Source organism: Rhinolophus hipposideros (genome assembly GCF_964194185.1).
Source record: "Rhinolophus hipposideros genome assembly, chromosome: 12".
Lineage (NCBI taxonomy): Eukaryota > Metazoa > Chordata > Mammalia > Chiroptera > Rhinolophidae > Rhinolophus > Rhinolophus hipposideros.
Window position 1 is genome coordinate 14,919,553 of NC_138058.1, and position 25,397 is coordinate 14,944,949.

At 46.4% G+C, this 25,397-nt stretch overlaps 2 protein-coding genes across 7 annotated transcripts; one reads left to right on the forward strand and one right to left on the reverse strand.

Annotated features, from left to right (window-relative positions):
* Nucleotides 1-67: 67 nt before the first annotated feature.
* VAMP8 (vesicle associated membrane protein 8) lies at nucleotides 68-5,094 on the reverse strand. Of its 3 annotated transcripts, none has more exons than XR_013994631.1 (4): nucleotides 4,943-5,094; nucleotides 3,459-3,617; nucleotides 1,052-2,180; nucleotides 68-780 (listed from the first exon to the last, which is right to left on the reverse strand). XR_013994631.1 is itself a non-coding variant. In XM_081068618.1 (4 exons), exons 1-3 carry the CDS (start codon nucleotides 4,943-4,945, stop codon nucleotides 2,040-2,042), a joined length of 303 nt encoding a protein of 100 aa, XP_080924744.1. In that variant the 5' UTR covers nucleotides 4,946-5,094; the 3' UTR covers nucleotides 1,733-1,943; nucleotides 2,031-2,039. The 3 variants fall into 3 exon arrangements, 2 of the variants coding, with proteins under 2 accessions (XP_080924743.1, XP_080924744.1); XM_081068618.1 differs by lacking the exon at nucleotides 68-780 and having other exon boundaries at nucleotides 1,733-1,943; nucleotides 2,031-2,180; XM_081068617.1 differs by having other exon boundaries at nucleotides 69-2,180.
* An 8,404-nt stretch (nucleotides 5,095-13,498) lies between these two features.
* On the forward strand, nucleotides 13,499-25,133 carry GGCX (gamma-glutamyl carboxylase). Of its 4 annotated transcripts, XR_013994607.1 has the most exons (16): nucleotides 13,514-13,615; nucleotides 13,998-14,168; nucleotides 15,290-15,448; nucleotides 15,781-15,946; nucleotides 16,182-16,443; nucleotides 17,573-17,651; nucleotides 18,091-18,197; nucleotides 19,021-19,184; nucleotides 19,539-19,804; nucleotides 19,952-20,083; nucleotides 20,461-20,612; nucleotides 21,045-21,214; nucleotides 21,427-21,557; nucleotides 21,806-21,953; nucleotides 22,121-22,316; nucleotides 22,747-25,133. XR_013994607.1 is itself a non-coding variant. In XM_081068282.1 (15 exons), exons 1-15 carry the CDS (start codon nucleotides 13,573-13,575, stop codon nucleotides 22,934-22,936), a joined length of 2,274 nt encoding a protein of 757 aa, XP_080924408.1. In that variant the 5' UTR covers nucleotides 13,499-13,572; the 3' UTR covers nucleotides 22,937-25,133. The 4 variants fall into 4 exon arrangements, 2 of the variants coding, with proteins under 2 accessions (XP_080924408.1, XP_080924409.1); XM_081068282.1 differs by lacking the exon at nucleotides 16,182-16,443 and having other exon boundaries at nucleotides 13,499-13,615; XR_013994606.1 differs by lacking the exons at nucleotides 16,182-16,443; nucleotides 20,461-20,612 and having other exon boundaries at nucleotides 13,510-13,615.
* Nucleotides 25,134-25,397: the final 264 nt, after the last annotated feature.

Below are 25,397 nucleotides of genomic sequence, written 5' to 3' on the forward strand. Positions count from 1 at the left end.
CCAGGGGGGACTTTGCCACCTTCGTGTAAGTGCATCTCAACCATAATTAAAAACCACCACCCCCAAAAAAGTTTTGAAACTGAAGTTTATTCACAATAAACACTGTGAATGCACTACCTGCCACTGAATTGTACACTCTAAAATGGTCAATTGTATGATTTGTGAATTTCACCTCAACTAAAAAAGAAAAACTGTCATGGAGAATGTGCCAGATCTAGCTTTTCTGTATTTTCCTCTTCCCCAGGAAGACAAGTGAATACCGGCCCTGATATGACCCTGCTCATTTAGAGGAAGGGTGAAGCTGGTGTGTCTACTGCCCTTCTAGAGCCTTCCTGAGCTGAATCTGCCCATCTTCTCCAGTCACTGCTGCAGAGAAGTCACTAGTCCCCTGTTCTCCACCCCACCCCATGCCACCAACATCTCAAATGTGACCCCTTTTGAAGAAGGGGGTTGAGTCCCTGTGAACATGGACCCACCCCCATCCTAGCCTGTCTAGGTCCCAAGAAGGTTTCACCAGGTTCCTTGGCCCTGGAGCTCATGACTGCACTGAGGAGAGAGACGATGGACAGACGTGGCAGAGGCCACCCAGTGTCTCTTCTGTGCTTTCTTGCTCCCTCCCCAGCTTTTCGAGCATGATTCCAGAAACTGACTTGCCAGTATTAGTCCGAAATCCTGTTCCCCAACTCTCTCCCTTCCCCACTCTCTCCCCAAAACAGGTTGTTTTCAATTCCCTATGTGGGAAACAGAGGGACAGACACTCTGTTTCCCTGAAAATAAGACCTAGCCAAACAATCAGCATCTTTTGGAGCAAAAATTAATATAAGACTCGGTATTATACTTATATTATATTATATTATTATTATATAAAACCCAGTCTTATATTACAGTAAAGTAAGACTGGGCCTTATATTAATTTTTGCTCCAAAAGACACATTAGAGCTGATTGTCCGGCTAGGTCTTATTTTCGGGGAAACACGGTAGAGATGGCAAGAACCCGTCCCCCAAACCAAGGCCAACTAGGCACTATAAACAGTGACTATGATGGTGGAACCTAGTGGGAAGGAGGGAGGCTCAAAGACAGAGAGTCCCATTCTCCATGGAAGGGAAGGAGGGTCATAGGCCCTGTCCTACGATACTGACTGTGCCCAGCCATAGGACATCGGAGAGAGATGCTCGTCCCCTTAGGACAGCTGAGACCCTGCTAAGTCCCAAAATGGCAGGAGCAGACAAAAGACAAATAGAACTTGCTGAACCACAAGAGAGGTAAAAGCAGTCCAGTTCTTCTTACTCACTGCTTTAGACTACAACAGGGCCACAGAAGAGAGATGGCAATGAGAGAGGCAGGAGGCCCTTAACCAGAATTCTAAATGTTCAGCCCAGGTAGGCCTTATGTTTCAGCTAATGCTTCCAGCAGAAATGTATTAAAGGGACATGGCAAGACCCAAGGGGGACACTTAGAAGTCTTGCATACCACCCTAAATGCCATGAAGATTTTGAATTTTTCCATATGCCAAAACTCCCAGAAAGTTCTTCTTGTTCAGACCTGTGACAATGAGTGGAACAAAGGGGAATAAAGAAAGATAGGAAGGCTCTGTCTTTCTACTCTACACACCTGCTCTCTACCCCTCCAACAACTTGGGCCACAAATGAGAGAATCTCAGCCAGAGGAGGTGTCCTCAGGGAGAAAAGGACCAAAGGCCAAATGCAGAGGAAGAAAGCACCTCACAAACTTAGGGATACTGAAGGGTCTTTATTGCCTACCAGCCATTGTCAGTGTCCCAGCTACATTCTGGGCCCTCCGGGTCTCTCCAACCAACTCTGAGGACCAGTGAAATGCAGCCACAGTCCAGCTCGCTCCCTCTGGGGGACCAAGGCACTCCCTGGGGCAGACAATGTGGTCGAGGGGCTTCAGAGTCAGGGGCTGGAGGACTGAGCAGCATTCCCTGTGGAGAAGGATGGGAAAGAAGGCCCCTCGTGGCGACCACCCTGGAGGGTAACCCTGAAGAAGAGGGCAGGGTGAGAGGGGCTACCTAAGGTACTTAGGGGATGACATTAGTGGCAAAGAGCACGATGAAGAGGATGATGATAAAAACAATCACGCAGATGAGGACAATCATCTTCACGTTCTTCCACCAGAACTTCCGCGCCACTTTCTGCGATGTTGTCTTGAAGTGCTCGGACTGTAGGGGATAAGGTAGAAGGACTCAGTGCCTCCTCCCACTGGAACAGGAGTCCAGACAGAGGCCCACATGCCATACCCCTAAATACTGAAGTGGTAAGTTGAGGTAATAGACTATTAAATAGAAAATGTCCTGTCTTCCTACCTTGACAAATATACCTTCATAACTACCTGGTGGGCCAGGTTTAAATTTAGAATTCTTGGGCTCCCCTTGGCCCCCTGCCTACCCCCTACTCTTCTTACCCCTGCACTGTCACGCACACTGAGATGCCTTTTACACATGCTCACACCCAGGGGTGCAACACTGGCAGCACAATCTGCCCTTAGGAGGGCAGACACTGGGGCTGAGGGGGATAGGCCCCAGGTGGGTACGTGTGTTCCCTGGTTCCAGGATTCCTTGCCCCATGGGGACTGTTGAAATTGGAGGAGGGACCAGGGCGATACAGTGGTTGGAAGTGAGGGAAAGTGCTCTTCCTCTCCAAACCAGAGTTGCGGAAACTATGTTTCACCAGGCCATCCATACTCCCCAGGTTAGGCTGTGGAAACAAGCATAAGTCCCAGGGAGACAAAGGAGTTATGCTCAAGATTACACCCAGGACTCAGAAGGCTGCATGCAGCCAGTGTCTCCCTGTGGGCATGGAAACTTAGGCTGCAGCCTTTGTTGAACTTTAGAGTTACTCCCTCCCTCAGCAGCTGGCTTCAATCCCTGGGTGGGCAGAGGGAAGAATGAGGTCTAGCAAGATGTGTAGGAGATATTATTCTAGCTTTCAGCTAGCAGTGGACCCCATCAAAGAATTTCACTGCTCTTCCCAGCTTTTTCTTTTTTAAAGCTGACTCAGCAAGACTCTAGCAGTTTTCCACCCCCTGCCTAATAACTCCTGGAGAAGGCCAAAGGCCCTGGGAGGATTTTCCAGAGCCAATATTTTGCCCTGAGGAGGTTATGTTCAAATGATTGTCAAGGGCAGCCTTCAAAGGGAAAATCAGTTTCACAAGAGAGAAACAAACCTACGAATGCCTAGGTTCACTGCACCATCTCTCTGTCTCTGAAAATGCCTCCGTGGGTCAGCCCCTGACCCCCAGCCCCAGTCATTGGACCCATTCCCTGGAAGCCAGTACCAATCGGTGGAGTAGAACAGGATCATAAGTGGGGACTCAGCTTACAACAATTCCCAAAACAGGTGAAGAGGCAGACTTTCCAATTGTTCATTTTGCCCCCAACAAATCCCCAAAGATCCTCCCTCCCTCTCTTCCTCTTGCCCCCATGGGCTCCCCATCTCACTGTGGCTTCCAGATCCTCTGTCTTATTGCGAAGATGGTCCAAGTTTTCTCCTCGGGCTAGGATCCGCTCCACATTCTGGGTCATAATATTCTTGACTCCCTCCACCTCGTTCTGCAAGTGCCGCACTCGATCATTTCCTCCACCTCCACTGGCCTCCTCCTGGGCAGCAACACAGGGGTTAATTAGGCCGAATGGTGGAGGAACAGAGACTCAGCATCAGAGCCTAGAAGAGGGGAAGGGCTAAGGTAGACTTTAGCTTTTCGTAATGCTTGAACTGTTTACAAAGAGAATGCTTTCATGGACGACTCACGAAATCAAAAATAAATGCCTTCTTAAGCCCTTGATGCTAGACCAGATCAAACTTCTTTTCAGACTCTCAGGGCCCCTGACAAGGAGAAGAAGCACACCACCAAATCCCCTTCCATTGCTTCCTTACTCGTCAAAGAGGGACAGAGAAGACAGCTGAGCTGCATTTAACCACCACCATTTAACCAATTCCCAGATCCCACCGGGTCCTCCCAGGACACATCTGTGCTGGACAGTAGAACGCCCTCACCTGGCCCAACCCTCTGTCTCTTGAAGACAACAGCTGGAGAGCTGAGTCTGCCAGCGCCTCCTGGGGAGCCTAATTGCTGTGACCCCAGAGGACCAGCAGCGAGGCTCTCCGTCCCTCTCGAGGCCCCCTGAGAGAGACCCGTTGGGCCGCAAACTTCTGCTTTCCCGGCCGCACTTAACACCATGCGCAGGCAGCAAACCATCGCCACTTAAGCAGATATTAAATAAAAACAGCAGTCTGGGCGTTGGGCGAAAGGGAGGGCAAGTCCTCCCTGCTTAATGCCTCAACCCGAGACTTCCTAAGGTTTTAGAACAGGGAGGGGGAAATGTTACTAAGCTCCTCGCTTCCCTGATCCACTGGATCTCCAGAAACAGGCTAGGGTGTGGGTCCAAACTAAATTATCACAGAGAGCCGACTTCTGGTTCTTTTACAAACCCTTAGCTCTTCGTCAAGTTTATGGAAAGGGGGCCAATTCCTTGGACTCTTCCTTGGAGAGAGAAAGTTCAGGTTTCCCTACAGGGATGAAGTGAAGGGCAGAGGGGGAGAGCGCTGGCCGCTGGGCTGGAATCTGCGCTGGGAACAGTAGAGGCGCTGCCTAGGAATTTCACAACGCCCAGCTGGCCCAGGGCAGGAGGCCTGGAGGAGGCGACCAAGGGCCTCTCGGCAACTCCTTGCCTGGAATTCGGATCCTCCACCCCCACCGAAGCCCTGCTCCGGGCCAGCACTGAGGTCACGGGAGGAAGGGAGTAGAGAAGGATCAGGAACAACAGCTTGGGCAGCCCAGAGCTACTTGCAGCTAGTTGTCAAAGAGAGGCCACAGTCAGCGCTGCCCCAGCCCTCGGACTTGCCAGTAACTCCACTTTCCTGATCCCCAGCCCCTTCTGGCTCGTCTTTAAATCAGCCCCTTCCTAGTTCCCAGCTCACTCACCATGTTTCAGCGTCTCAGGCCTGTCAGCTGTAGAATTCGCCTCGTCTGTTTCCTCCCGGGGCGGCCCTCAGTTCACTTCCTGCTTGCTCCAACTTTCAGCCCGCCCCTTGCTCACCTCGCATCCCATGCCGATCCAGCCACACCTTACGCGGGTTCCCCCAGGTAGGCGGGCACCCTTCATTGCCCTCCCAGTCTCCTCCCAAAACGGGGCTGAGGCTTAAAGCAACAGGGCTCCCCCGCACCCGAAGTCTTCTAACTCGTCAGGAACCAGAAAAGAAAGAGGAAACAGCCCTCCCAGGTTTTCTGAGGCTGGACCCCCTGATATAGAAAGGGCAGCTGGCTCCTTTTTTAAGTCCTGAATATCTGACCCCAGTTTTTAGAGACTGAACTCAACTGTAAGCGCCCTGCCCGGCCTAGTTCACATGGAAGAGAAAGGAGATATAAACGTTGCTTGCTGGACAATCCTTGCTCCCATATCTGTGGGAGCACAGAAAGCAGTAATCCCCCCAAAGTCTGGAATTCTGTGATCCTGGGCTCAAGTGTCAGAAAGCTCTGGGTTACTCGCTGGGTGACCCTGTGTGAACGAACCTGTCTGGGTTTTGCAGGAGCTAAGGAGATCTCAGAGTGCGATGGAGAGGAGTAAAAGGAGAGTGTCCCTGCAATGTGCCCAGCCCAGGGCCTTGAATGAAGGACTGTCCACTGCGAGAACAAGAGCATGATGATGCACCAACCCCTCCTTTCCTTCCAGAGGTCAACAATCTTGCATTTATTTCCCTCAGGGGCCACCACTACCAGGGTTGGTGAGCCCCGTCAAAAAAGGTGAGAAGGCTGCCCCGTGGAATAGAGAAGGGGCTCAGGGCAAGGGATTTCCACCAACCTGGCTCTAGGCCAGAGAAAATTCACTTTTCCCGGATGGTATTTATCAAGATAGAACAATAACAGGGACATGCAGAAAGAGAGAATCATACCTGTCCCATCTCAGAAATAACAGTTCCAAGGGGAAAATGTCAGCTTTTCTAACAAATACTTTTTAAAGGATTTAATAAGTTTTGGGCCTCTGTAGCACCTTGAGACACTTTTTTCTAATTTCTAATGAAATCTTATCCCCAATTAGATAAGATTCTTATGTTTTGCAGACCTGAATTTTGGTGGACAATCCCAGCCTGCTCTCACAGAGAATGTGGCCTGTCCCACTCCTCACCATCCTGAGAAAGGATACAGTGTGGCCAAGTGGAGGCCGGTCAGAAATCTTTATCTACATTTGTGATGTCCAATACAGTAGTTACTGGCCCCATGTAGCTGTTGAGCACTTGCAATGTGTCTGAATTGAGATGTGATGTAAGAGTAAAATACACACAGGATTTCAAAGACTTACTATGAAAAAAGGAACATAAATATCCCATTGGTAATTTTGTATACTGATGACATGTCAGTTTATGTTTTGGATATACAGAGGGTGCCAAAAAAATGCATACACATGTTAAGAAAGGAAAAAACTGTATTAAAATTGTAATACTCAATATATACCAAAAACAAAAGATAAATACAAGTCATGCGTATATATTTTTTTGGCACCTCGGTACTGTTAAATTAAAAAAAAAAATGGATAAAATAATTTCACCTGTTTCTTTTCAATTTGGCTAGTAGAAAATCTAAAATTACAAAAGTGGCACAAATTATATTTATATTACACACACTGATCTACGAGTTCTGACAATTAAGTGTATAAACTTGATGCAATGATATTGCTAATGTTTTTTGATATCAGAGGGATTATTCATTATGAATTTGTACCAACTGGACAGACAGTTAACCAAGTTTACTATTTGGAAGTGCTGAAAAGGCTGTGTGAAAAAGTTAGACAACCTGAACTTTCGCCAACAATTCATGGCTCTTGCATTACGACAATGCACCAGCTCACACAGCACTGTCTGTGAGGGAGTTTTTAGCCAGGAAACAAGTAACTGTATTGGAACACCCTCCCTACTCACCTGATCTGGCCCCCAATGACTTCTTTCTGTACCCGAAGATAAAGGAAATATTGAAAGGAAGACATTTTGATGACATTCAGGACATCAAGGGTAATACGACGGCAGCTCTGATGGCCATTCCAGAGAAAGAGTTCCAAAATTGCTTTGAAGGGTGGAATAGGCACTTCAAAGACCACTCAAGATTAGATGGTTCCATTAAGTTCAGCATTTATGGTCTGTTATGTACCAAGAACTGGACAAACTACAGAAGAGGAAACAAATTATTAAGTGTGGCCTCTATCCTATAAGAGTTTAAGGGTATGGAAACAATAATAAAATATAGAAATAATAGAATAATAATAGAATGTAGAAAATATTAAATGAAGATCAAAGTGCTATAGTAACACTGAGAAAGACGTGAATTATGACTGGAAAAATCAGAAAATAGGGAAAGAGGAATATTAACAGCCGGCAATCAGGCAAACTTTGGGGTACAGTGGTATATATCCCAGTCTTCTGTGCCAAGGCTGAAAAACCCTATCTCTCTAGGGAAGTGCAATACCTTCAACAACAATTTATGGACAATCACCAAATCTGTAGCTCCAGTCCTGCCCTCTCTCCAATTGCCATTGCTGCCTCTCCAATACATTGGACAGTCCATAGCCAAACCAACTCCTTTATCTTCTCCCCATATTCTTCCTCCTGGGGAGTAAGTACTCGCAATCTACCAGTTTCCCAAGCTAGGAATCCCTAAGCCATCCTACACATGCAATGACATCCTACATATGCAATGACATCCTACACATGCAATGACATCCTACACATGCATGTCTCTCATATCCATCCCCTCCTTTCCAGCTCTTGCTTTCTGGGTAACGCTAGCATGATGTCATCTCTGGACAATTCCATCCACCTCCAAAATGACCTTTTCTTTTCTCCTCCATTCCACTTGTTATCTTCCCAAAACAAAGATTTGAGGATACTCCACCCTGCCTCCAGGGTAAAGCCCAAACTCCAAAGCTTGGCATTCCAAGACTGTTCTCAACATGCTTTTCCAACCTGATCTCCCTTGTGACTCACCTCCCAGACTCGTCATACCAAATTACACACCCTTCCCCAAACACACCATCCCCTTTTATAACTTTGCTCAGGTGGACCTTTCTCATGATGAGTGAATATTCTGGTTCACTCATCACTGTCCACGGAAAGTCTATTCACATTTAAAACATTGCTTCTGGGGGCGGCCAGGTGGGTCAGTTGATTAGAGCATGAGCTCTGAACAACAAGGTTGCCAGTTCGATTCCCACATGGGCCAGTGAGCTGTGCCCTCCACTACTAGATTGAAGACAAGGAGATGCCGCTGAGCTTTCAGAGGGACGGCCGGATGGCTCAGTTGGTTAGAGTGCAAGCTCTCAACAAGTTCGCCATTTCCCACGTGGGATAGTGGGCTGCACCCCCTGCAACTAAAGATTGAGAATGGCGACTGGACTTGGAGCTGAGCTGTGCCCTCCACAAGTAGATTGAAGGACGACTTGGAGCTGATAGGCCCTGGAGAAACACACTGTTCCCCAATAAAATTTATTTTAAAAAAAAAGACGTTGCTTCCATGAAGCCTTCCTGCTTTCTTTCCCCACTGAGGTTGACTTCTTCCTTCTGATCTCCATCAACATTTTATCTTTTATAGAACCTATAATATGCTTTGCCATTAACTGATATATACTTGACTCCTCCAAGATTCTAAATTCTGTGAAAGCAGGGGCTGTCTTTATTTTGGTCACCCTCATAGAAAATAGCATATACCCTGCACAGAGTAGGCACTCACTAAATGCTTGGGGTATTGGACTGAAAGACCTAAAAGAGGACCTCTTTCTCTGCAGTGCAGACAGGAAAACAATTTTTACTAGAAAAGATCCATGAAGAAATTTCTTACCTAAAATTTGGACTACTTTATTGTTAAATGATTGCTAATGCGGTGAGTCTTTGTATATTCGTTCTGACAGAGTAACTGCAGACTCTGAACAAACCCCTTGGACAAAAACAAGTTAAAATCATGAGATGAGAGGCGTTCGTTTATTAGCTGTATTTCTCTTACCCAGAATGCTCTCAATTCACCCACGACTATTAAGAACTGTTGATTTTCCTCTCTCCTCTCAAAACTGTACTCATCATTCAGAGCCCAGTTCAGTTTTTTGAAAAAAAAACTTTCCTGATTTTTCCAGTCATAATTCACGTCTTTCTCAGTGCTACCATAGAACTTTGAACTTCATTTAATACTTTCTACATTCTATTATTCTTCTTCTATTATTTCTATATTTTATTATTTAATGTTTCCATACCCTTAAACTCTTATAGGACAGAGGCCACAACTTAATAATTTGTTTCCTCTTCCGTAGTTTGCCCAGTTCTTGGTACATAACAGACCATAAATGCTGAACTTAATGGAACCGTCTAATTTTGAGTGGTCTTTGAAGAGCTAGCCGAAACTTCCAACCTACACTAAATTCATTTGGACTGTGGTTTGACGGTGGATTAAGAGATCCATCCCCTAAATAGATTTATGGCTTCCAAGGTGATTTGTCTCTCTCTGCCTGTCAGGATGATCTAGTAGCAGGCTAGAGTCTCAACAGCAGGAACACTCTTAGCCCAGTGATTCCACCTGCCAAACACATCTGTCCCCCGTAATCCTTACTTTTACATCTACCTCTGCCATTCATTCTTTTTCTTTAGGATAGTGATTCTCAGCACATGGTCCATGAACCCCTTGAGTCAAGGACAAATCTACTTCTATAATAATACCGAGATGTTATTTGCCTTTTTAAGTGTGTTGACATTTGCAATGATGATGCAAAAGCAATGATGGGTAAAACTGTTGATGACTTAGAGGAATGAGACAGTGGCACCAAGCTGTAGTCGTAGTCATTGCATTCCTCCCTGCCGTGCACTTGCAATTTTTAAAAATGCCATTTTCAATTAAGAAAAATGTCGTTGGGGGCCACCCCAGTGAAGCAATACAAATTATTAATTTTATTAATTCTTGACACTCGAGTACACATCTTTTTACTGTTTTGTTTGAAGAAATGGGAAATATGCAAACACCACTTCTGCATTCCCAAGTGTGATGGTTGTTTCACAGTTGTTCTAAGAAAAAGCATTTGTGCGATTAAACTGCAAGCTGAACTAACCTTTGTTTTTAAATTAACAGACTTTATTTTTTCGAGTAGTACAGTTCCCATTCACCCCTTCACACTCTCCCAGTTTCCATTAACATCTTACATTTGTTGCAATCAATGAGATAATATTGATACATTAACAAAGTCCTTAGTTTACATTAAGATTGACTCTTTGTGCTCTACAATCTGTGGGCTTTGACAAATGTATAGTGACATTTATGTACCATGACACCATTACATTATCATACAGAATAGTTTCACTTTTCTAAAAATCCCACCTATTCTTTCCTTCCTCCCTCCTTCCCCTCCATCCCTGGCAACCACTGACCTCTTTCCTATCTCCACAGTTTTCCTTTTTCCAGGATATCACATACTTTGGATCGTACAGTATGTAGCCTTTTCAGATTGGTTTCTTTCACTTTGCAATATGCATTTAAGTTTCCTCCGTCTTTTAGTGGCTTGATAGCTGTTTTGTGGAAGGGCTATGTATGCAAAGTGACCCCCAAATTCTGAGGGGGCCCATAAGCCAAAGAATAAGGCATACAAGTCCAGCTTGTCCATTTAGAGACTTTAGTGGGGAACTTACGTACAGGATGCAGTCTCAGGTGGCAACAAGACGAATGGATCCTCACACCTTCCCCCCTCCCCATTTTAAGAGTAGTGAGAATGTGTGGATGATCAAAGGGGTCAAGGTGAGAAACATTGAGGGCTCCTGACCCAGAGAGAGAATTCGTGGGAGATCTGTGATCAGCCTAGAGCTCTGTGTATGTATTTCAAAGCTCACCCTGGGGAAGGGGAGAGAGTCATGGGTCTGGGTTCACCCAGATGTCAAGATGGCAGATTAGCTTCAGGAAGGAGTCACTTATGTTCCTCACAAGTTCATTTCATTTTATCACTCAATATTCCATTGTATGGATGTATCACAGTGTGTTTATCCATTCACCTACCGAAGGACATCTTGATTGCTTCCAAGTTTGGGCAATTATGAATAGTGCTTCTATACATTTGTGTGCAGGTTTTGTGTAGGGATAAGTTTTCAACTCATTTGGGTAAGTACCAAGGAGCACAACTGCTGGATCACACCAGATCGGACAATGAAGTTTGCGAACTCATCCTAGAAAAAGTGCTACATACCTCATTGCTGAATATCACTACAGTCATCTTCAAAGTACTCTCCTTGGGAAGCTATGCACTGACGCCAGCACCTAGTCTACCCTTCAAAGCAATTTTGGAACTCTCTTTCCAGAATGGCCATCAGAGCTGTCGTCGTATTACCTTTGATGTCCTTAATGTCATCAAAATGTCTTCCTTTCAATATTTCTTTCATCTCTGGGAAAAGAAAGAAGTCATTGGGGGCCAGATCAGGTGAGTAGGGAGGGTGTTCCGATGCAGTTATTTGTTTACTGGCTAAAAACTCCCTCAAAGACAGTGCCATGTGAGCTGGTGCGTTGTCGTGATGCAAGAGCCATGAATTGTTGGCGAAAAGTTCAGGTCATCTAACTTTTCATGCAGCCTTTCCAGCACTTCCAAATAGTAAACTTGGTTAACTGTCTGTCTGGTTGGTCCAAAATCATAATCAATAATCCCTCTGAAATACAAAAAGGTTAGCAACAATGTTGCAACAAGTTCCCGAACTTAATTGTCAGATTTCATATGTTGAGTATGTTTAGCTTTGTAAGAAAATGCCACCTGTCTTCCAAAGTGTCTACCATTTTGCATTCCCACCAGCAGTAAAGGAGAGTTCCTGTTGCTCCACACCCTTAACTAGCATTTGTTGTTGTCAGTGCTTTGGATTCAGGTATCTTATTGTTGTTTTAATTTGCAATTCCCTAATAAAATGTTAAGCAAATTTGCTTTTGTCTTTTTTTAAAAATAAACAAAGCACCAATTTACTTGAAAGAACATCATACAAACTATGGTTATTCAGACTGGCACATTTGGCAGATATTTTCCCCCAAAATGAAAGGAGTGAGCAAAAAAACAACACTGTCTTCAAAAAAACAATAGACAGTATTTGTTGCCAACGATAAAATTTGAGTTTTCAAGTGAAAATTAGAATTTCAGAAAACTTGTATCTGCCACTGTGAGCTTGGCAACTTCCCAACATTTAAGAGCTTCTGCATTTAGAAGAGCTGCATAACTCAATGAAACAATGTATTCCAAGTGACCCTATGTATGATTTTACAATATCACACGAGTAAAATGTCCAAAGTACAAGATATACCAATGATTTTAATGTAATAGAGCATAAAGTTTATTGAGATGGTTTCAGATTCTACATCTGACTAACCTTTAAAAAACTACCACTTGCAAGTTTAGATGTGGTATCAAAGAAGAATATCCACAATTATCTAAAAGACCATTAAAATGCTTTTCCCTTTTCAAGCGAAGTGTCTTTGAGGCCAGATTTCCTTCCCATACTTTTATCAATAGATCAGATGCAGAAGCAATAGATCCGACGCAGAAGCAGGTATGAGTCCAATTGTCTTCAGTCAAGCCAGTCACTAAAGAGATTACATGTAAAACGATGTACTACTCTTTTCGTGCAATTTTTTTTGTGTGTGGAAAATATCCTTTTATTCATAAAAGTTATTTATGTAAACATTTCATGGGTTGATTACTCTTTTTTTGTAGTGAATCAATACACATTTTAAACATGTCTCAATATGGTAAATGTGGAAAAATACAACCCACACAGATAAAAGCTCTTTAAAGTTCTCAATCATATGTAGCAGTGCAAAGGGGTCCTGAGACCAAAAAACCGTGAGAACCGCTGTTGTAGGATGCCTTCCTCTTATCCCGCTGGCCAATCCCAGTGCAGAGAATGAAGATAATGCAGTGCTGTTCAAGACTCGCCTCTAAAAATCTTCCCAGATGGCCCCCACTATCCTCATCGTCCCTACTCAGCATCACCTTTTCAGTGTGTTGTTCGGGTTTCTCCTGCTGCTTTCAAGCCCCTCGTTCTGGGCAGTTACTGAGAAAATAAAGAAAACTCGCACACTCTCTCTAGGCCGGGCAACCCCTCCAGACTCGGCCTCTCTGAGGAAGAGTCTGACTCTGCGCCCGCAGAGTTCACTGCGGGGACACTACCACCTGGAGAAGCCTAATGGGGGCGGGAGAGACCCAGGGAAGTTGCGGGAACTCGGGGCCTTCTCGGGGGTGAAAGCGCGGAGGGGCCTCGGGAAGTCTCAAGATCGACAGGGAACTCGTGGCACAGAGAACAGGAGGGCTGGGGACACCCTCGCGCCTCTGCTGCCACCAGGTGAGGCGAGGCCCGCTAAGGACGCCCCCGGGCCCCCAGGCCCCTGGTTCAGCCCTCTGCCTGCAAGCCGAGAGCCCGCCGCCGCCGGCTAAGGCCCTTCACGACAGTCGCGGCGCTTTCCGGCCGCCGCTGCACGCTGATGTGTCGGGGGCGGAGCTTAGGGCACGGCCCCTGGCGACGCACGTTCCTCGGACGCTGCCGCCGTGGCCGGCTGACTTCTGCGGAGCCATGGCGGTGGCTGCCGGGTCCGCGCGCGCCCCGCCGGGCTCTGGTAGGCTCAGAGCCCAGCCCTGCGCCGGAGGGGGCGGGCGCGGGTCTCAGTGGGGCGGGGGCGGAGGGCTGCGCTCTGGGACCAGGGGAAGGGAGCCTCCGTGTGGCGGGGCTTGTAGAGGGAGGGTGCAGCCTGCGACTTTGGGGTGATGATGACATTCGATTCGCCCTGGGGGGCTGTAGTGTGAGAGGTGGTGGGGCATTGGCACGTCCTGGAGACGGGGCTGCTCTGCAGGGGTGTTTCTGGTAGTCGGAGGGCAGGGGGAGGCAAAAGCCCGGGGGGTGTTGGGGCTGTGATTTCTGTGATTTCGGGAGGAGCCTATCTTAAAGCACCTCCACTTTCACAGCCATGTACACGCACTTTCTCCACGTATCGGTTGCAGATAAAGTACAGAAAGACAAGGCTGGACATACCCCGGGGCCTAGTACGGCCAGCCACGTGAGAAAACTCTTGGGTTTTGAGTGGACAGATGTGTCCAGCTGGGGAAGGCTGGTGACTCTGCTGAACCGACCAACGGATCCCGCGAGCCTGGCTGTCTTCCGTTTTCTCTTTGGTAATTCCAGTTTCTGGACGGGGCCAGTGTGGGTGGGTGGGAGAAGGACAACCATCCCATGTCCGTTTCTCAGTTACTTAGCCGACTTACCTACCCCCCTTTTCTCAGAGCTGAAAATACCGATATCCTGGCGTTTAGGATCACACCAGCTTTGTCTCCTCTGATTAGGGTTTGGACACCAGAAGTGCTTTGATCTGAGGCTATAGGAAAGATAGAGGCAGAGGAATAGGGACCCATTTGCTTGTGTCATGAAGTTGCCCGGTAAATATGCTAAGGACTAGACTTCAGGGAAATGGCAGGGGTGACATTTTGGCTGTGACTCCCTAATCCAGAGCTTCCTAACTCCTAGGCCATAGTACGTGTGCTTGAAATGGGTTACAGAAGTGCTGAAATATTAATCCCCTTAGCCCAGTGGTTCACAACTGGAGGCATTTTTGCTTCCCAGGGGAGATATTTGACAATGTCTGTAGACATTTTTATTTGTCATAACTGGTGGGGAAGGGGAATAGGTGGCTACTGGCATCTACATAGGGCCCGGAGATGCTACTAAATGACCTCTGACGCACAGGATAGCCTCTCCCAGCAAATAATTAACCAGCTCCAAATGTGAATAGTCCTGAGGTTGTGAAACCCTGACTTACCTGGAGCTGGGTGCCTGATCTGAGTAGTCCCCTTTTGTTTACCCCAGGGTATTGGTCAAATACTGCTGTTTTCTAGGTGTGCCAAGAAGAGGAAAAGGTTGAGAAGCACCACCCTAGAGCACTTTCTGTAGCTCAGTAGGACAGACCTCTATAAACATAACCATCAAAATCTGAATAGCTTTTATAGCATTTTGTATGCCTCTCTCATTTAATCCTCTCCGTAACCCTGTAAAATATTATGAGCCTCCTTTTACAAATAGGAAATTGGCTCAGTGAGGTGCAGTGGCTGATCACATAACTGGCATAATGCCTAGCACAGCGTAGGCACTCAGTCATTATTGTTGAATGAATGAATAAACGGTAGAACCAGGGTCAGGAAAGAAGTCTGACCCTGGAGCTGGCGCACTTGACTGTATTCGAATGTATTTCACTGCTTCCTTTGCCAAGGCCTCATGGCCCCCTCCCCGATTGCCTTCTCAGGATTGATGATGGTGCTGGATATTCCCCAGGAACGGGGGCTCAGCTCCCTGGACCGAAGATACCTGGATGGGCTGGAGGTGTGCCGCTTTCCCTTGCTGGATGCCCTGCAGCCACTGCCACTTGACTGGATGTACCTTGTCTATACCATCATGTTTCTGGGTGAGGCACACTGTGGGAGAGAAATGGGAATATTGATTGGCCTACCTAAAACACAGAAATACAAAGCGTGCTGGTGAATAAGCAAGGTCTTAGGTTCTTTATTTCACTTCTGCTATGACTGCTAATTTCATCCTTCTGACCTGTGTGTCATCTGAGCTGTGATTCCGTAGCTCTTTTTAAAAATATTAAAATAACATTTAATTTTCATGTAGTTTTACTGATTATAAAATGTCTGATGATTTTTCTTAATCCCACCCACAGCCTGTCCCAGGGGAGCTGGGCCTGTGGTGACCCTCTGACTTCTTAATCCTCTCCCCCACAAATCCCCCCAGGGGCACTGGGCATGATGCTGGGCCTGTGCTACCGGATAAGCTGTGTGTTATTCCTGCTGCCATACTGGTATGTGTTTCTCCTGGACAAGACGTCGTGGAACAACCACTCCTATCTCTATGGTTTGTTGGCCTTTCAGCTGACATTCATGGATGCAAACCACTACTGGTATGAGTCTAGGGGAAAAGAGGGGAGGGGTCGGCGGGGTCACGTTGGTTACCTGTCCTAGAATTTGTCCCAGGAAACACATTTTCAACCATGCTTTGTGAAGTATGGTTACAAGGTCACACTTTGATTTGAATGGATTTGGGAGAGGGAAGGGTCAGCGAGGTTGGGGCACTTGGGATGACAAAAAGCAAAATGGCTCCATTTGCTCCCCTTCACTCTTTCCATATCTCCCCAGGTACCTTGATCTATCTACTTCCTGTAATCCTCTTAGAGAGAAGAAGAGAAGACTAAAGCCAGACATAGCTGTTCTCAGATACTTCAAGGGTGGTCATGTGGAAGAGGGAGCAGACTTTCTCTGTGTGAACCCAGAGGGGCAGAGCTAGAGCCAAGAGTAGAAGTTGCTGTGAGGCAGAGTCATGTCAGAAGGCCAGGGCCCACCAGGGCTGCTCAGCAGTGCTGTCCTGGGAGGATGGTGCCCTCCCCCACCTCTGGCTTAGGTGACAATCTTTCACGGGAGGTGGAGAAGGGATGTGGAGACAGGGTGGCAGGGCAGATGATATTTAAGGATTTGTCCATTATTAAGTGAGCAAGTACGAGATCTCAGTAAGATGGTATAGGAAAAAAATATCAAGCATTGAATTTTTTATTGATTTATCAGTCATTAATTTTCATTCATTAATACACACATCCACATACCCCTTTTGTAAACCTTTAAACTCACTCAGAATGGCTAGCTCTGATCATGTAGGATTAAGAGGCAGTTTTGACAGAATACCCCTGAAAAGTTTTATTTTTATGACTTTTACACAATTGAAAAAAATACCTGTTACTTACTGAGGGTTTTCCATATGCCAGGCACTATACTAAACACTTTCAATTTTTTCTCATTAAAGCCCCATGAGGTCCATAGTGCTATTCCCATTTTATAGATGCAGACACTAAGGGTTAGAGAAGTAAAGGATTTGCCAAGGTCACATAGCAGATAAGAGGCACAAATGAGAATCCAGGTCTCCTTAATTGCAGACTCCAGGGCTCTGGACAGTGCAATCTGTCCCTTTCCCAACTTCTCGGCTCATTCATTGTCTTCTTGAAAACCTGCTTTGCTTCTGCCTCTCCAGAATACATCTAGTCTTAGTAGCCTGGGTTTATCAGTTCTCCCCTAATGCTGTTAGTAGGTACCTACTGGCACTAGATCCCTGCTTCCAGATCGATGAAATGTCTGTTTCCAATATTGAAAAAAATTTTTTTAATGCACTGTGTATATTTCCATATACCTTACGCTTTTCAAACACTCCCTCAAATTCATTCTTTTTTCAAATTCAGTCATATTTTAGCATTGTAGTCTTTTTCCTGATTTGTTCCATTAGGACAAATTAATTTGCTAATGGTTAATGGTAAACACTGAACTTTTTGTTGTTATAACTCACTAGTGAAATTTCTGTTACGAGTTAAAATAATCAGGGTTATAATTTGCTCATATAGTTCTAAACGGTCTCAGAATAGCCCAGAGGACCAGAGAGGATATGGGAGATGGCCTGGAATGGATAGATAATGACATTTCAAAAGAAAGGTGGAGCTGTAACTGGACTAAGAAGCTCTCCTCAGTGCTTACTTCCCTCGGTGTAGGTCTGTGGATGGCCTGCTGAATGCCCAGAAGCGGAATGCCCATGTGCCCCTTTGGAACTATGCGGTGCTACGCGGCCAGGTACAGGATTTTAGGAAAGAGGGAGGTGTTCTTTGACAGCCGTTGTCAGCATGGCCGTCCCACTGCCAGACTGTACTCTGCCTCCCTGGATCGTCTTTTTCCCTTTTGCTGGAAGGCTAGGCTGGCTTTGCCATTGTATCCAGTCCCCTGATCTCTGGGTTCTGTCACCTTGTCATGGAATGAATAGAGCTTCATCCCTGCCAGATTAGAATCCTCGTGAGAGAGAGAATAACGTCTATGCTCATGACTTTCCTTGGCATCTGATACTGTGCCTGGCATTGGTAGGATGTCAATAGATATTGTTGGATGAGTATCTGAGATGATTGAATAGAAGAATGGATCTAATCTTCCTTGGGCCCTGAACTGAGATGAGAGTTCTTTTATTTTTGACTGTAGAAAACGAGTCTTTGTGTGTGAACATTTGTATCTGTGTTTGCAGATCTTCATTGTGTACTTCATTGCTGGTGTGAAAAAGCTGGATGCAGACTGGGTGGGAGGCTATTCCATGGAGAACCTGTCCCGGCACTGGCTCTTCAGCCCCTTTAAGTGAGTGGCAGTCAGGGCAGAGGCCTCACTGGGGCGCGGGGACAGAATGGGTGACTCACCTCTGTCAGCTCTGCAGTAATGTCTGCTGTTTCTTCTTTGCCTGAATTTGCAACATGCTTTCCTCTGTTCAGCAGAGGGCAGAATGGATGTATTAAAAGATCTAGGCCTAGCTGCCCCTGTGAGACTTACGGTACAGGCGGGAACGAAGGGAAAGGAAATAAAAAAAAGAGGAAAGCCAGAACTAGGTGACTTGGTGAATGAATCAGTGCCCCAGCAGATGCCACGGGTGGGGCCTGTGTCCTTGACTTGCCACCCCAGCCTCTCGCCGGATTCCTCAGCCGGTGCACTGACCAGACCAAACCAGTGTTACAACTCTACAAAGCAGAGGTTCGCCTCTCTGGTTTCTCTCCTCCTCCCATTTCTTCTTTCCCCTTGTTTTACTTTGTTTTTTGCCTCTTCCCTGTTACTTCCCAGTTCCTACAGTTTGACTTCATTGTTATGTTAGCCAAGCAGTCACCTCTTAGCTTCTTCTCGTGGATAACCTTCGTGAGGAACCTGCCTGCCATCGCGCACACAATTCTCGATCCGGTTTGCCCTTGCTTATTACATAGGCTATGCCGACAACAGTTGGACACGCAAAGTGCGTGGAAATGGAAAGGGGTTAGAAACCGCTACCAGGGTGTCTTTGTGCAGTTCTTCTCCCCACCTGCTAGGATAGATCCTTTGGCAAGGATAGGGTGGCAGAGGTCCGTTCGCTGTGGACGTGCTGTGAGCTGGGTTCTCCAGTGGGCTGGGGCCTGACCTGTGTCCCTGGTGTCCGCAGACTGGTGCTGTCTGAGGAGATGACTAGCCTCCTGGTGGTGCACTGGTGCGGACTGGTGCTTGACCTCTCAGCCGGCTTCCTGCTGTTCTTCGATGCGTCAAGATCCATTGGCCTCCTTTTTGTGTCCTACTTCCACTGCATGAATTCCCAGCTTTTCAGCATTGGTCAGTGCCTGTAGTCTGGTAGTAAATAGGAAACCACAGGTTTGCATGGAGGGACTAGCCAGAAACATCGTTTGGGAGTGGGAAGTGGTAATGGGAATAGGAGTTAAACTGAGCCAGATGCAGTCAGTAACTGTGAAATGGAAATGCACTGGGAGGGGGCGATGGGGGGCTTCGGGGCTCAGCTAGCATGTTGCGTAGGAAGAAATCTCTGGGAAGTAAGTACCCTTTAGTTAAGAACTTCTTTCATAAGTGGAATACCTGGGAGAAGCTTCCTAAGGGAAGGGGGTTAAGAGGGTTACCCACTTTCCCCCCAACCTAACTCATGAAATGCATATTTTCTCCGTGTTTTTCTAGGTATGTTCCCCTATGTCATGCTGGCCAGCAGCCCTCTCTTCTGCTCCCCTGAGTGGCCTCGGAAGCTGGTATCTCACTGCCCCAAAAGGCTGCAAGAACTGCTGCCCCTCAGGGCTGCCCCTCAGCCCAGCGCTTCCTGCTTGTATAAGAGGAGCCGGGCCAAAGGTGGCCAGAAGCCAGGGCTGCGCCATCGGCTAGGTGCGGCCTTCACCCTGCTTTACCTCCTGGAGCAGCTCTTCCTGCCCTATTCCCATTTCCTCACCCAGGTATGTATAAGCTGGGACTTAGCTTGGAAAGTGGCAGAGGTGACAGCAGTGTGAAAAGAATGGGGCTGGTTTTGTTGCCCCTTCTCGGTAGAGGATGGGATTAGCGTGAGAACCGCTGAGCTGATTACCTCTGCCCTGCCTTCTCAGGGCTATAACAATTGGACCAATGGGCTGTATGGCTATTCCTGGGACATGATGGTGCACTCCCGCTCCCACCAGCACGTGAAGATCACCTACCGCGATGGCCATACTGGCGAGTTGGGCTACCTTAACCCTGGGGTGAGATGTCTGATGCTGACGATTTATTGTTTTTCAGAGCTCTTTGAGCTTTGGGGTCTGGTTTGGTCCTAAAGACAATTCTAAAATAAAACAAATTTGGGTCACTCTGCCCTTTCTCAGGAGCCAGGTTGAACCTTCTTTTATGTGGGTTGAAATAGGGCATTGTCATTCACTTTCTTGAGTCAAGATTAGATTTAAGTAAGGTAAGTACCATCACTAGCCCAGCAATAAAAGAAATTCTTCCCCAAAGGCAAGTTCATGTTTTTTCCTGGTCAAGACGGACAGCAGGCCGGGATCTCTTTGTGCCACTGGTATTGCATGAGTTATTCAGGAGGTCGCTGACAATGAGGTGGGACTAATACAGGGGTTTGGGACAGGTGTTCACACAGAGCCGGCGATGGAAGGATCACGCAGACATGTTGAAGCAATATGCCACTTGCCTGAGCCGCCTGCTTCCCAAGTACAATGTCACTGAGCCCCAGATCTACTTTGATATTTGGGTCTCCATCAATGACCGCTTCCAGCAGAGGTGGGCAAGGGGAGCAGAGAAGGGGGAGAATGAAGTTCAGCTCCTTTTGCCAGGATGAATAGCCCCTGCTCCCCAGTGTTGTCTTGCTTGAAAGGCTGTGTGTCCTCTGGTGCATGACCCTGCTTACCTGGTTGTGGGCATAGCTAATTGCTTCCGGCAGGGGGCACCATCATCAAGAAGAAAAGGTAATGACTTGTTCTAGAAACTTAACACAGTTCTCAGGTGGCCACTAATCCTCATTCTTCCCGGTGCTCCAGAATCTCTTTCCCCTCTCTTTCTGCCCCAGACTGGCAATAACATGCTGACATAGGCCATCTCTTCTACCTGGAAACCGTTCCCTCTATCTGGAACAGTGATAAATGAAAAACAAAACTGGAAATTCTGCTAGGTAGGTGGCAGTGGCCTCCTTAGAACATGGTTTTCTTTCCTAAGGCTTTTCGACCCTCATGTGGACATTGTGCAGGCTGCCTGGTCGCCCTTCCAGCGTACACCTTGGCTGCAGCCACTGCTGATGGACCTATCTCCCTGGAGGACCAAGTTACAGGAAATCAAGAGCAGCCTGGACAACCACACGGAGGTGGTCTTCATTGCAGATTTCCCGGGTATGGAAGGAAGCAAGGGAGGCTTTGCTGTCTCTCCTCCTGGTTTCCTTGGCCTGGGATGTGGCATGTGGTGGTGGTGGTGGTGGGGACACTCCCGGTGGGAAGAATGTTTTTAAAATCTGAGGGGTGTAGTGGGGAAGGTGTGATGTTTCTGTTCCTGCTGGGAGCGAGTTTCCCATGGCGTGGGTCGGGGAACTTTGTTGCCCCATCAGGGCTGCACCTGGAGAATTTTGTGAGTGAAGACCTGGGCAACACTAGCATCCAGCTGCTGCAGGGGGAGGTGACTGTGGAGCTGGTGGCAGAACAGAAGAACCAGACTCTTCAGGAGGGAGAAAAAATGCAGGTATTTTGCTGGAATTAAAAGTGGCAGAAAAGTTTAGATGAGTGAAGTTCCTTTTTTATAGACTCGTGGGGGCTCAAAGAACAAGGTCCTCTGGGCCTGTGAATAGCCTCATCCAGGATTCTAGAGGTCAGTTCTGTTGGACTCCAAAATCCAAGAAGAAAGATGCCTGGGGGGTGGGTAGTGTAGGGAGCCCATAGGCTGCCTAGGCAGTTTGAAGAGTGAAATATGTCCACTTCTCCCCCCGTCAGTTGCCTGCTGGTGAGTACCATAAGGTGTATACAGTATCACCCCGCCCTTCCTGCTACATGTACGTCTATGTCAACACTACAGAGGTTGCACTGGAGCAAGACCTGGCATATCTGCAAGAATTAAAGGAGAAGGTGGAGAATGGAAGTGGTGAGTGTGTACAGATTTGAGTGGAGATAGTCCCTGGTTACAGGAAGTCAGGGTTGTGAATGAAGATCTAGCCATTAAAGAGTGAACTTGAAACCTCTAGCCGGTGAAAGAGGAGTTCTAAGAATAATCTCTCTCGGTGATTCCTCTTTTTGCTCTTTTCCCGGCAGAAACGGGGCCTCTACCACCAGAGCTGCAACCGCTGCTGGAAGGGGAAGTAAAAGGGGGCCCTGAGCCAACCCCGCTGGTTCAGACCTTTCTTAAACGACAGCAAAGGCTCCAGGAGATTGAACGCCGACGAAATACCCCTTTCCATGAGCGATTCTTCCGCTTCTTGCTGCGAAAGCTCTACATCTTTCGCCGCAGGTAAGTTTTACCCCCAACAATACTTGTCATTGTCATCAGATGTTTGCAAGCTGGGTAACTTTTCTCTGGTGAGGATTAACAGTAGGGACTCTCTCTCAGGAAAGACAATCTAAGGCTAAGTATCTCTTCTCTTCTCCATTCTCCCCTTCGATTTAACGGATGGTAAATGACCTGTGTCTATGGCCTGCTGTTCTTCTCTGCTTCAGCTTATCTCCACCCTTGTGTGTTATTCCCACTTCACCCTGGAATCCTCTACCAGACTATAAGGAGTGGCTTGCCCTTCCAGCTGGGATGTGGGGGTCCCTGGGGGGAGATTCTCATTTATGCCTGGGTGAGAGGAGGTAGGACCAGGTACCCCCTAAGAGCTTTGGCAGATATTCCTATGTTGAAACAGGAGTTTGGACTGGGTGGCCTTTTTCCTCTTTTTCAGCTTCCTGATGACTTGTATCTCACTTCGAAATCTGGCATTAGGCCGCCCTTCCTTGGAGCAGCTGGCGCAAGAGGTGACTTATGCAAACTTGCGACCCTTTGAGCCAGTTGGAGAGTCAAGTCCTTCAAACACGGATTCTTCGAATCCTAATCCTGAACCAAATTCCGGCCCTGTCCACTCAGAGTTCTGAGGTGGGCCCAATGTTAGGTACAGATGTGGGAGCAGCCAGTCACAGGACCATTATCGATGCAGGGGAAAATTTAAAATATTACAGACTTTTAAAAAAAATTTTTCTTCCTTATCCATAGAGCTTGTAAATTCAGAGATGGTAGTTTAAAGGAGCCAAAGAAGTAAAATAAGGATAAGATTTATCAGTCTAAGGTTGAGGAGCTAAGAGGAGGTTAAAAGCAATTGAAATTGTCCTTCTCGGATAAAGGGGGAAGAGTAAGGTTTAAATTGACTGGCTCCTTGGGGAGAGACTTACTTCCATGATGGAAACAGTAGCTCACTGTTCCCAAGTGCTCGCTATATGCTAGGCACTCTGAGGCACTGCCTACATATGACATTTAGTGCTTGATGGTCAGTCCTATTTTACAGTTGGAGAAACTGAGGCTGAGAGTTAACAATTTGCTCGAAGACAAACCTAGTCAGGGATAGATTGATGGTTTGAACTCAAGTCTGACTTAAGGTTCTGTGTCCTGCCTCTTGTAATTTTCAGAACCACTGACAATAACTGAAATAATGTAGCTTAAAACTTGTCTTATGATTAGGATGGTGGCCAGGTTTCTGAATACACACAAATTTTCGCTACAATTCTGGTTCCTTCTTTTTTCTATTATCTATACAGCCATTGGTTTTCACTAGGCAGTTATGACTAATTATGTTCATTTCATGGTTTCCAGTGATGCTTAGATTTCTTTCCTGTGCCCTAGACCACTGTTTCCCCATCTTTTTGCTCCAAAAGATGGATTAGAGCTGATGTCCGGCTAGGTCTTATTTTCAGGGAAACAGGGTAGCTCCACCTGGCTATCCGTGTTCAAACTGTCCTGAACAGACTTCCCTTCATCCCCAACTCAAGACCTGCGTCTCCTTTATCAGTGAGTGAATGGCAACTATTTTTGATGGAGCCATCTGAGTCATCAGCCTTGACTCTTTTCTTTCCTCACATTTAATTTCAAGTCCCATAAATTCGACCTCGTATTTCTTAAATCTATTAATCTCTACTACCTGTTATTTCCGCCTTTATATTGTAATCTAGTTAGGGAGACCAGAGCAAGGCTACCATGTTGTGCAGATAGGGCCTGAAGGACACCCCACTGAAGCCAAGTGGGGCCTGGCAGTAAGTCCCTGATTCATACAGGCATTGTATGGGTTGGCAATGGCTGTGCCACAGGGTATCCTTGAGCTTTTGTGAAAAATAGTGTGGGGTTAACACTGGTTTTCAATCCCTTTGCACATCTCACAATGACATACCTTAGCACTATGTCCTTTGCTAGTTAAGTTCAGCTATCTTGTTCCCCTACCCACTACTCTCCATTTACTTGCCTGGTAAGAAAAGTAGCTCTTCACTTTAGGAGGGGACTCTTGCGAAAGTACTTTTAATATAGGCAGTGTTGCTGCTTTTCTGAAACTCTTGGTGTCCCACCTCTGTTGACTCATTTTCCCAATGAAAATGTTGGGAGAGGGTGTTCATCTTAATAACTGCTAAGACCTATTCAATGGAGTACATCTGGGTTCAGATTACAGGAGGCAGCAGACCCTGTGCAACTGTGGCTATTGTGGAAATGAGTAATCAGTGTTTTCAGTCAGGCTTTAGTATTCCTTTTATGCCCAGCATTTGCATCTTTTGTCCCTGACATTACCCTTTCAAACTTTGTAGAAAGGCAAGTATGGTAATCTTCCATAACACACTTCATCCCGTTTCATGCCTTTGCTCCACCACCTTCCCATCTCTAAAATTATTTTCTCCCCAAGCTGGACAGAGGACAAGCACCTCTCCTTAGTCTACACACTTGAGGGCAGTGATCTTCCTAGCAGATATTGAACCTAACCTTAAGGCCAGTTACTCCTCTGGTATGGGCATCTACTCATCCTTAATCCCATTATTTGGCTAACGGTTATACTTGTCTGTAGGCAGCATTGCATTGACGTCTAAAAGCCTTTTGAAACATTCTGGAGCTTTTCAATATTATGAAAATTGAAGTGACACCACTTGCTTTCATACGTGCTGGTGTCTTATACCATCTGGCTTATCTATATTTTAGCATTTATGCTCAAGAAAGGATGGTTCAAACTGTGTGGCTGATAAACTTTCTACAAACTGCCTTTGGAAACTTGTCTCCTGTTACTTTGTTTAAATAAATTTCATTTTAGTTTATTGTATCTTATTGATTGGAAGCTAGCCCCTCACTGTACTTAACATGTAACTTTACACTTTCCAAAAGACCAATGCTAATACCACCTATTTTTGCTAGGAAAGGAATCCAATGAGGCCTTTTGTGTTTATGAAGAAAGCTGTTACACTACTCATTTATGAAAGGTTTCAGATAGTGGGGGAATCCTGTACTCTATTTGTGGTTTCTGTGACCTTAACCTTAAGACAGTTTAAAACATTTTTGGCTGTACAAGAGGCTGCTGCAATAGGAAACACA

What these genes read in the sequence shown, in the direction of transcription:
- GGCX (XM_081068282.1), top strand. Translation starts at nt 13,573, where the DNA reads ATGGCGGTGGCTGCCGGGTCCGCGCGCGCCCCGCCGGGCTCTG. An exon ending in ATTCCCATTTCCTCACCCAG is followed by an intron (nt 19,805 to 19,951) that starts GTATGTATAAGC and finishes CTGCCTTCTCAG; the next exon opens with GGCTATAACAATTGGACCAA. An exon ending in CTCTACATCTTTCGCCGCAG is followed by an intron (nt 22,317 to 22,746) that starts GTAAGTTTTACC and finishes CCTCTTTTTCAG; the next exon opens with CTTCCTGATGACTTGTATCT.
- VAMP8 (XM_081068617.1), bottom strand. An exon ending in CAGAGGATCTGGAAGCCACA is followed by an intron (nt 2,181 to 3,458) that starts GTGAGATGGGGA and finishes TATCCCCTACAG; the next exon opens with TCCGAGCACTTCAAGACAAC.